The sequence below is a fragment of the Eucalyptus grandis genome, chromosome 6, assembly GCF_016545825.1.
Source record: "Eucalyptus grandis isolate ANBG69807.140 chromosome 6, ASM1654582v1, whole genome shotgun sequence".
Taxonomy (NCBI): domain Eukaryota; kingdom Viridiplantae; phylum Streptophyta; class Magnoliopsida; order Myrtales; family Myrtaceae; genus Eucalyptus; species Eucalyptus grandis.
Genome location: NC_052617.1, coordinates 27,729,057 through 27,739,761, shown reverse-complemented (window position 1 = coordinate 27,739,761; position 10,705 = coordinate 27,729,057). Strand labels below are relative to the sequence as shown.

Below are 10,705 nucleotides of genomic sequence, written 5' to 3'. Positions count from 1 at the left end.
TTTTTTTCCCATTTGTGTTCTTTTCTCTCTTTTTTCCCCCCCTCTTCTTTCTCTACTGATAGTGGGACCTTGGCAATAGGCCAAAGGCAAGGACCGGTGAGTTTCGCCATTGCCAGGTTGGTGATATCAACCTTGCCAATGGCCAACGAGGGCAAGCCTCACCCAGCAATGGTGAGGCTCAAACTTGCCAGATCTTGCAAGGTCAAGCTTCCCCCAACCACTAGGCTAAGCTCAACCTTGCCATTGCTAGAGAATTAAGGGAAGGAAAAAGAAAAAGAAAGGGAATTAAAGGCAAAAAAAGGAAAAAATAATAAAAATAAATAAACGGAAAAACTATAAAAATATTATTTAAAATTGTCCACGTTAGCCCCGGCCACGCTACATGAAATGGTTGATGTCCATGTCAATGATTTAAGACAAAAATTGACTAGATGGACTGAATTGACATAAACCCAAAAAGTTTATGACTTAATTGGCTAAAAAAAAATTATAGTTGAATTGATATAATTGCAATAGATTTAGAACTTTTTTGGTATATATATCCATATTTGACCCAAATGCACTTTGGTCAAAATCCCTAATCAATGATGATTCTCTTCGGGGTGCTATTTGTGAGACTGGCACCACTTGGTGTTTTCTGAAATATTGGTCAGGTGTTCAAAGGATTTAGAACACTGCTTATGTGCTTTTTGTTACTATACATATATCTGTTGGAATTTGTTGCTGTAAAATTATAAAAGCCTGACAAATAAATATTTATATTTGAGAGTGGATGAAAATTTTAAATGTTCACTATATTAATTTTACAAATATATATTATCACAAATCATTTTCGAAAAAAAAAATTGAATTAAAACATTTACAAATCTTCTTATAAAAGAAAAAAATGTAATGAGATAATGTCTTATTCTGTTTCCGTTAAAAATAACCGAAAGAGATAATGCTCGGAGCATGCACTGGTCAAATTGAGAGCAAAGAACAATAATTACTAATGGGTGTGTTTTTCCTTTGGATATAAGGAAAAATGAGTGAGTTCAATGACAAATTGGAATCCTCCTTGAATATAGAGATTAGAGCTATTATCAATGTTGAATTTCTTGTGGAGCAGCATGACATTTACTTGGACTGGAATGTGGATGCCGTCGCTGGAGGGAAAGCGGGAAACAAGCACGTAGTTTGACAATTTTATTTTAATTTGAAGTCCATTTTACACGGTTCTCGTGATTATTATTATTATTATTATTATTATTATTAGTGATTCTACGGTGTCAAATCAAAGATTTGGTTTTACATAGTCATAAAGGCATTGATAGATAATAAATTTTTAAATATTAGAAAGCAAAATTGCTCGCAGAAGAATGATAAGAGCCAAGGAAATGGACCACGACGCCTGCCATTATCATCTAGAACAAGCAACCTTCTGAGCTGTCCTGGGAAAAGTATTCCACCTACCGTACCCAGGCTTAGACTTTTTATTCGCGAGAAGGAACGAAACGAAAGTCATATGATTAGTCGTTTGGCCTGTTATTGCTTTATCTTAAAAGCCTTTTCCTTGCCGTGTCGCCAATCTTTTGGACCGGGGAAAGCCAACTCACAGACACCATTGCTGCTTTTTTTTTTTTTTTTTGCTCGATTCCCTCAAAAAGCACATTAGGTTGGGTCCAATTTTGATCCAAACTTTTTTTTGTTGTCTGATAAAAAGATATACACTTTAGAATGTGTCGCAATTCTAATCATTTTCTCTTTTTTTTTAAACACCAACTTTATATTGGATCACAGTTTGGGATCACAATTCTAATCCGAACTATTTTATAAATCATAAAGAACCACAAAATGTTATATGATATCCGAATCTGGCTTTGTGAAACGTCATACTTGATCTATTTATAGTTCTATTTATATATTTTTCTGGGTAAGTTTTGAATGACACATTAGACTTATTTAGGTCAATTAATTTTAAAAAAAATTACTTTAAGAGTCAAAAATAGGATAAAATTTAATAACGTGGGAGGAGTCAAATAAATGTGAATGAACTGTGGTTCCACGTGTTTTCTCTAGCTCAACCAATATTTTAGCATAATACGCCATCGGCTAATTACTCCGTTCATATCACCTAACTGACGTAACTTATATATTTAGTTTCTTCTAAGGAAAAATGAGTATTTAATTGGATTCTCAAACATAATAAGGAAGACGTGCTAGCTTGTTCCATCTGCAGAAAGATTGTCCACATGCATCTTTCGTAACATCATGAAATCATTTTTGATTTGATAATGGATGGAATTTGTGCAACTAGACCCAAGGACAGAGCGTGAAAATTTTGTCAATGGATTCAATGCAGTGAAGCCTAGAAAATTCCTAACCGCACATTCTTTTTGTGTAGTTCGTGTATAAAGTTTTTATAAAGTAAGCTGAGACTTTAAAGCATGAGAAGCAAAACATAAATATGGAAGGAAATGGATGGTACGTTCAACAATTTCTTTATTTCCCGAGCCCCTTAAATTCCAGAAATTATATGGGTATCCAAAATACAAACGAGATGGATGTTTGTTGGCCCAGCCATTCTTCTTAATTCGGGTCTTTATATGGAAGGAGTATAATTTATGACATAACAAAGTTTTTGTGTTGTTGATTTCTAGGCGTAGTACTTCTTCCCCTATGTTGCCTATTCATACTAATAGATTAGGGTTGACCCACAATACATAACTTGTCGGTGTAATATTTCGCTCAATACTAGAATGAATGAAATATAATAGTTATCTTTTGCAATCATCTATGACAATATTTCATGTTTATAACTATTTCAGTATGTACTCAACTACATCAATATCGGTGATTAATTATAAATTCACTAACTGTCATACATGCAACTTAATTTCTCAGCAATCTGTTTCCCATAAGATGACATTTATACACTCATATCAAGCAATGAGATGAATATTTTTTGTGTCTAAGCTAAATGTTGAAGAACTCTATTAACCCCCCTTGTCATTTTTTTTTTCCCGGTCGAGAACCCTTTTATCATTTGCATTAAATTAAGAGCTTACGAAGATAATTGCACAAACAAAATAAGTTACAGAACACAGGGAAAAAGAACATAATTGGACGCAGGAGAACTTAATTCCTTCCCACTGATAAACTAAACAAGATTGCGATCGGATTCCAAATCTCAGTTCGTTGAGACGTGTGCACATTCTATGAGGGTTCCGGATCAAAACATCAGTTTTCGCTTACCAGATATATTGTCTTCTTAATTTACTTCTTCTTGCGTGTGGCGACTGCTTTCCTACAGGCCATTCAGCACAAGTATTTATATCCCAAGCACGACCTCGAGAACACAATTCAATGAATTGATAGCCCTCCAACCACTAAGCTGAAACAAACAATGTCAATCACTCGAGTTTGGCCTCTTCAATCCTTCATTTTCTTTCATCTCCTCCTTGCCCCATGGCTGCCACCACCCCTCCTTGCTGCAGCTGCAGGAGGCGGCCGGTGGCAGCTGTTGCAGCGAAGCATAGGCGTGTCGGCCATGCACATGCAGCTCCTCCACAACGACGTCGTGGTCATATTCGACCGCACTGACTTTGGCAAGTCCAACCTTTCGCTGCCGAACGGCAAATGCCGGAATGATCCCCGCGACACTGCTTTGAAGATCGACTGCACCGCACACTCCATCGAATACGACGTGGCATCGAATTCTTTCCGACCTCTCATGGTCCAAACCGATGTTTGGTGCTCCTCCGGCTCGGTATGGGTTTGGTCTTTTTGTTTGAAAAGAAAAAATGGTTATTGAGACTTTTCTCTTCAGTTTTTTCGTTATGTGTATTTTGTTTTTGTGTAGAAATTGATTCAGGTTAATACCTTAATTCTGATATTTTCAATTGACGCGTCTTATTTAATTATATGTTTCTCGGTTAAATTGTTTTCACAATTTTTAGTGTGGTTTAAACCAGAGTAATTGTATAATTAAGATTCTCGGTAGTGGAATCTCTCAAAGCTGTTTCAATATGTTAGAGCAATCACATAATATTTCAAGTTTCTACACTTTCTAGTGATCAATATCATGCTCTAATTTAAGTCGTTGAGCTTTTTTCACTAAAAAACTTATCAATTATTATTTCCTTTTAATTGAAGATCATTCTAGTACTCTTAGATTTTTTCCTTGAGATTTCTTGTAGCCACCAAATTAGGGGTGTCAAAATCAAACTAGAAAATTGAACTGAAACCAGAACCTGATTGAATTGAACCGAATTTTTGTGCATTTTTGGTGCGGATAAGAAAAAATAACCATTTTTTAATTCCGATTGGGATAGTTTTGGTTCGATGCCTCTCTTCTTAATATTATCATTCACACAATCTCTCTCTTTTGCAACTAAACCTCTTCCTAATTAATAAATAAATAGAAAAAAAGGAATTGAACTAATTTTCGATTTGGGTTACGATTTAGTTCAAAGTTAATGCACACTTAAATAGTTCAGTTCGAATCGGTTCGCTTCAGTTCGAGTTTTCATCCGAACCAAACCCAGCCAAACGATTGACAGCCCCACACCAAACATAGAGATTCCACAATTTTGCTAACTCAAGACTACACGAAAAAAAAAAAAAAAAAAAAAAAAAAAATAACCTTGACCTTGAGAAGTACCGGAAAGTAAAAGAATGGTTACTACGTTCAAACTTATGAATTTGACTTTCTTTTTGCTTCCATCATATACCCCACAATAATTATGAGATTTTGTATATCTCCTTCGATTGTCCATATCTCTCAACGTGTGTATTATGTCTCTTAATCATGCATATGCTTAATTAATTCCGATTGATTACAATTGCTTTTTTGCACTCACAGAGTTCTCCTGTTTTTGATAGGTAATGCCCGATGGACGCTTGATCCAAACGGGCGGTTTCAATGACGGAGAACGTCGGATCCGGATCTTCAACCCATGCAGTGGCTGCGATTGGCAAGAAGTCGAAAACGGGCTCTCTGCGCGTCGGTGGTATGCAACCAATCACATATTGCCCAACGGTCTGCAAATTATCGTCGGCGGCAGGGGACAATTCAACTACGAATTCTATCCAAAAACCGGAGCTCCGAAAGTGTACAATCTTCCATTTCTTGCGCAGACCAATGATGCCAACATCGAGAACAACCTCTACCCTTTTGTTCATCTCAACGTCGACGGAAACTTGTTTATTTTTGCTAACAATCGGGCAATATTGTTCGATTATGCACACGGCAAGGTGGTGAAGACGTACCCGGCGATGCCAGGCGGTGACCCGAGGAACTACCCAAGTACCGGGTCTTCGGTCTTGCTCCCATTGAAGAACTTGCAAGCACCGGTTAAAGAAGCTGAAGTTTTGGTACTTCTCGATTTAGAGTTAAATTGCATTATCACGCCGGAAGTTATAGGTCACGCTTAATTTTTGCACCTTCAAAATACTAAATACTAGTTATTGATATAATTAAGATGGTATGGGTAAAAATGACATGGGAAGATATAACTCTATATTAAACAAGTGGGTCATATATAACGACTTCATAAAATAAATGTCAAGATAGCATAAGCTGTTAGCCATGACTTATTTGCATTGAAGTAAATATTATTAGGGATGGCCAAAAATATTGTAACGATTATGTAGGAATTGTCCTGGCTTAAACAAGAAATGATTGAAGATAAAGGTTCCACTATATATGCACCTAAACCCATTCATGTTGAAAGAGACTACTACAATATCAAATTGAAACGCAAAATTCTTCAACATATTCTTGGAATTGAGAGACATTATTTTATTAGGAAGTTATTAAATTTGAAATTCATTGACAGAGACATATAAAATTAATTTTATCGAAGAAATTATGCTTATATGACTCTCTCTCTCTCTCTCTCTCTCTATACACAACCGTTAACAGGTATGTGGTGGCGCGCCTAGAGGGTCATACATCAAGGCAACTAAAGGGAACTTCGTCGGGGCACTAACAACATGCGGGAGGATCAAAATAACCGACCCGGCTCCACAATGGGTCATGGAGACTATGCCAAAGCCTAGAGTCATGGGAGACATGACCCTTCTCCCAAACGGCAACGTCTTGATCATCAATGGCGCTGCTGTGGGAACCGCCGGCTGGGAGATTGGTCGGAACCCAGTGTTCAACCCGGTCCTCTACCGACCTGATAACCCGACTGGAAACCGGTTTGAGCTCCAAAACCCCTCCTCCATACCGCGGATGTACCACTCCACGGCGATCCTCCTCCGAGATGGGAGAGTCCTTGTCGGAGGAAGCAACCCTCACGTCACCTACGCCTTCACCAGCGTTCTCTTCCCAACAGAGCTAAGCTTGGAGGCATTCTCGCCGCCGTACCTTGATGCACAGTACAACAATCTGCGCCCGAGGATAATATCGCCGGCCTCTCAAGCTGGGATTGGCTACGGAATGAAACTCCTCGTCAGATTTTCAGTCGTCGGAGCCGTTTCCGCATCTAGGGTGACAGTGACAATGGTGGCACCGTCGTTCACGACCCATTCTTTCTCAATGAACCAGCGGCTGCTGGTGATAGGGGACGGCAGGGGAGTGACTGCCGTAGGGAAATCGGTGTACGAAGTGGAGGCGGTGACGCCGGGTACTCGTACCCTTGCACCGGCTGGGTATTATCTGCTGTTTGTGGTACATCAGGATGTGCCCAGTGAAGGGATTTGGATCCGGATGCAGTGAACAGTATCTTATCGGGTCGCGGAAATATGAATCCCCTTTGGGTCCGACTAAAGGCAGAGCCGCAAAGTGAATGCTCCAAGAAAAGACTATATTTTCTCTCTTCTTTTTTTCTTTTTAAATAAGTGATATAGATTATTTTTCGTTTTCTGAGCCCGTGGATTCGAACTCGGAATCGTCTGACATCATACCGAACAGATAGAAGGAATTCATAAATACGTTAGTGTGTGTTATCAGCGTCTACTTCGTCGCAAAGCATTAAGACAGTCGATGTGTTTGTAATAATATTTCTGCAATTAAAAGAATTACGAATTGCCATGATAAGTATATGTGATTGGTTTGACAGTTAGGTTCAGAATCTGAGATGCCAGTCAAGAGGATAACTCCCCACTGTTAGTCGACCCTACGCATAAAACAGGAAATAAGTCGAAATGACTAATTATTACCTAATCTTGGTACAAATGTGGCCCCCTCTCTTAACAATAAAGACCCTAAATTTAAAGGTAAATTGCTAGCTTCAGAAGACAGAGAAAAAATTATATAAAAATCCACCGACTAGTTTGCACATATATTGCCTTCTCAGAAAGGATGTCCGATCCGGCCGTCCCAACTTTACCAGAGAAGTCCTCGATACTTGCAATAGTAAACAATTAGTATGAACCTTGTCCCTTTTAATCTTGATAAACAACTTCAATAATGCTTGAGACTCAAGTCCAAGAGTAAACCTCCTGTAAAGTAAAAAATTATAGATGGTTCAAAACCTTTAACTCGACATCATAATGAATCTCAAAGTCAAATATACAATATATCAACACCTGATTTTTTGTCAACGAGTCCAAGAGGGTAAAAACTTAAGACTTAGGAATTCTAATTGAGCCAAGGTACACTTTACTTGGGCCTGCAAGTGCGGCAGCAGTGCAAGTGGTAAATCGGCAACAAGATCCCGCAGCTCTCTGCTATCCCCCTTTCCGCAGATTGGTGAAGATTATGGCAAAAATTTTCAAAGTCTGGAAACTCCCTTTTAGTCCATTTGCGCTTTGAGATGTAGGGGCATTAAATCAAAGGCGATTTCGTCGTCTAAGGAAGAAGACAAAATCTGCCACACCAAATCAAATCAATCTTCCCCATTTTTATTTTTTTCTTCCCTTTATTTGTTCCTCCTTATTTTCATTTGCTAAAAATAGGTGTCAACAGCTGCCCCTTATTTGAAGGTCTCTTCTGAAAACAATTATTCCTTTCGACTTTTTCTCTTACCTTCGAGGTAAGCTCATGTCAGGATCCGTGCGAATGTGCTATCCCCTTTCCCATGACCCGTTTGTCTAGGAAAAAAAGAATTTTCCCCACTTCCTTTCTTTTGTATTTTTTTTTTTCAGAACTCTCACGAGGCGACTGAACCATTTTACTAATTTTTTGCTCAACGGATTCGCTAGGACTCCATTTTTTCAAAAAAGTCCCTTCTTCCCTTCAGGAAAAATCTTTAATGTTGTCTAGGAAAAAATGAAACTCCCTTTTATACTACTCCAGGGCGCCATTCTTGCTTTGAATATCTTTAATGTTGTCTAGGACATTTTTTCGAGTTTGCATCTTCCGTTCTTCGCATTAAATCAAAGGACCCGTCCATTCTACGAATCAGAGCATGATTTCGCCAATCACTATCCTGCTAAGATTTCTTCCATTTTGCAAAAATCATCTTGCCCTTTGTTCGCAATTGAATCAGATTTTCAATTGTTTCTATGCATTTGTCAAAATCTGAATATTCATCACCTTCAAACTTCCATGGAGAGGCATAATCAATCAAATCAATCTTCCCCATTTTTATTTTTTCTTCCTTTTATTTGTTCAAAAAATGCAATTTTTATTTTCCTTATTTTCCTAGATTTGCTACCAATCTAATCTTTAACAAAGGTGTCAGCTTAACAAAGGGACTCTGCCCTTATTTGAAGGTGAGCTCTCGCACTTCTTGAGAGGTTGCATTCAAAGACAAGTTGAGACCTAATTTTAATTTGATTTCCACCACTTTCCTTCTCCAGCACATGCACTAAACAATTTTTTTTTTGTTTTGATTTTTTCTTTTGGTGGGAAGATGAATCCCATTTTGAAATGCATTTGGTGGTTTGATTTTCTTTCCTCGCCCCGTGTGGGGAATTTATGATGCATGGAAATGCTAATGCAAATGATAAAGAACTTACCTTAAGATTGATGCAAAGTAGAGCAATTACTTACCTTCCATTTCATCTCCCATTTGCCCCAATGTGGGGTGATTCTTGACAGTAATTCAGAAAAGAATAACTCAAGATAGATTGGTGTTTGGGATAGAGAAAGCATGTCCCTTGGTTGAGTACCCTTTGATCCCTCTTCCTTGCGGACATGGATTTTTCACCATTCTGTATTGCCTCATCATTCAAAGCCCAAAATAGGGAGAAAAAATGCAACAAATTTAAACAATCGTGAATTTATTCATCATGACCTTGACAGCATTGATTCTGGAAAACTCATGACCATCTAGGACCATTTCCACACCTTCACATGTTACAAGACTATTAGAACAAAAAAGTGGATAAAAAGACAAGCTTGAGTAAATCCAAGTTTTATTTTTATTTTTGATTTTTTTTTGATAAATTTTTAAAAGCATTTGGAAAATGATTTTTGACACGAGACCCGTCGGACCATTCTTCTCTTTTATATATCATCATCGGGCTGGTTTGGTATACCTCATCATGCCCTGAAAAGATTTTCCAGAATGGACCACATGTACCATTCCCACGCGGGGAAGGTGCAACCTAGCATGCCCCGAGGAAAGTGGACCATGCATGTATCCGATTGTTGAGGTTGTCTAGACTCAGCTACCTCATTCAAAAGTTCTCTTGGCTTTCTTCTTTGGACGCTTACTGAAGATAGAGTACCTAAACGAGAAAATGATTTTTGACAGGACCGATGCACTAGCACCTCGTTTCATTCGCCATTTAGATGGTCGCGAGATCAATCCATGAAATGATCTAATCATTTTTCTTTTTTTTATTTATTCGAAAAGTCTATGCAAGAAGGAATTTTCCTAAAGAAAAATGCTAGAAAAATGAACACCCTAGCAAGAATCAAATTTCCTAGACAAATCATCCGTTTTTTTAAAATGCAGGACCGACAAACGAACCATTCTTCTATGACAAAATAAATTGCATTATGGACTTCACCAAGAAAATTAACAGCAATCACATGAGGAAAAATATTTAATGTTGTCTTAGGACCCGTACCATTCTACCAAGAATGATACCCCAATGCGAAGCCGCCTCGCGGGCAGAGCTCTTCTTCGGTCCGACCAAAGCACCTTTATATCAGCGACAAAAAACATTCATCCAACTCCAACACTGTTAGTAAAGACGGACATTTAACAACCCTGGGATTCTTTGCTCATTTTCAAAAGCTATCCCTTTAATGTTTTTTTTTTTAATCGTCTAGGACCCCAAGTAAAGCGGCGGATTTCACTTTACTCCTAAGACTTATGGTACGGTTGGTTACGCCTAGATTGAGGTTTTGCTTGGCTAGGACCCCCAACCATTTTTGCTTATCTCAAGTCGCCTTTAAGTTAAAAACCACATCGACAATCTTTTGGATGGTTTCTAATTAACACGCAATTTCTTTTTTGTTTCTCCGCAATGCCTAAATGACCTAATTCTAATGCCATGCAATTTCTAATTAATTGGACCTTTCTTCTATATTTTTCGCAATCTATCTAGGGAATAGAACTAATTTATTCTAAGACATTTTTGTATTTTTTTACTGAAAAAATGGAAAAATCTTTTAATGTTGTCTAGGACCCTTAACCTAAATAATCCTAAAATGCAATATATCCAAACTAGGAACTAAGGGCAATTTAGCCTAGACAATGACGAGGTTTTGCTTTCATTTTTCTTAAAAATCTTAAGATTCCATCCGAAACACATTTCAAGATAAACAAAAGGATCATGACCTAAACCAAGAACCATTCTTAATATTTCGCTGGATAAA

At 37.9% G+C, this 10,705-nt stretch overlaps 1 protein-coding gene across 1 annotated transcript; it reads left to right on the top strand.

Annotated features, from left to right (window-relative positions):
• The first annotated feature begins 3,354 nt into the window (after nt 1-3,354).
• Nucleotides 3,355-7,027, top strand: LOC104448974 (aldehyde oxidase GLOX). The gene is made up of 3 exons (XM_010062948.3): nt 3,355-3,748; nt 4,864-5,355; nt 5,906-7,027. The coding sequence occupies exons 1-3, from the start codon at nt 3,386-3,388 to the stop codon at nt 6,704-6,706; spliced, it is 1,656 nt and encodes a 551-aa protein (XP_010061250.2). The 5' UTR covers nt 3,355-3,385; the 3' UTR covers nt 6,707-7,027.
• Nucleotides 7,028-10,705: the final 3,678 nt, after the last annotated feature.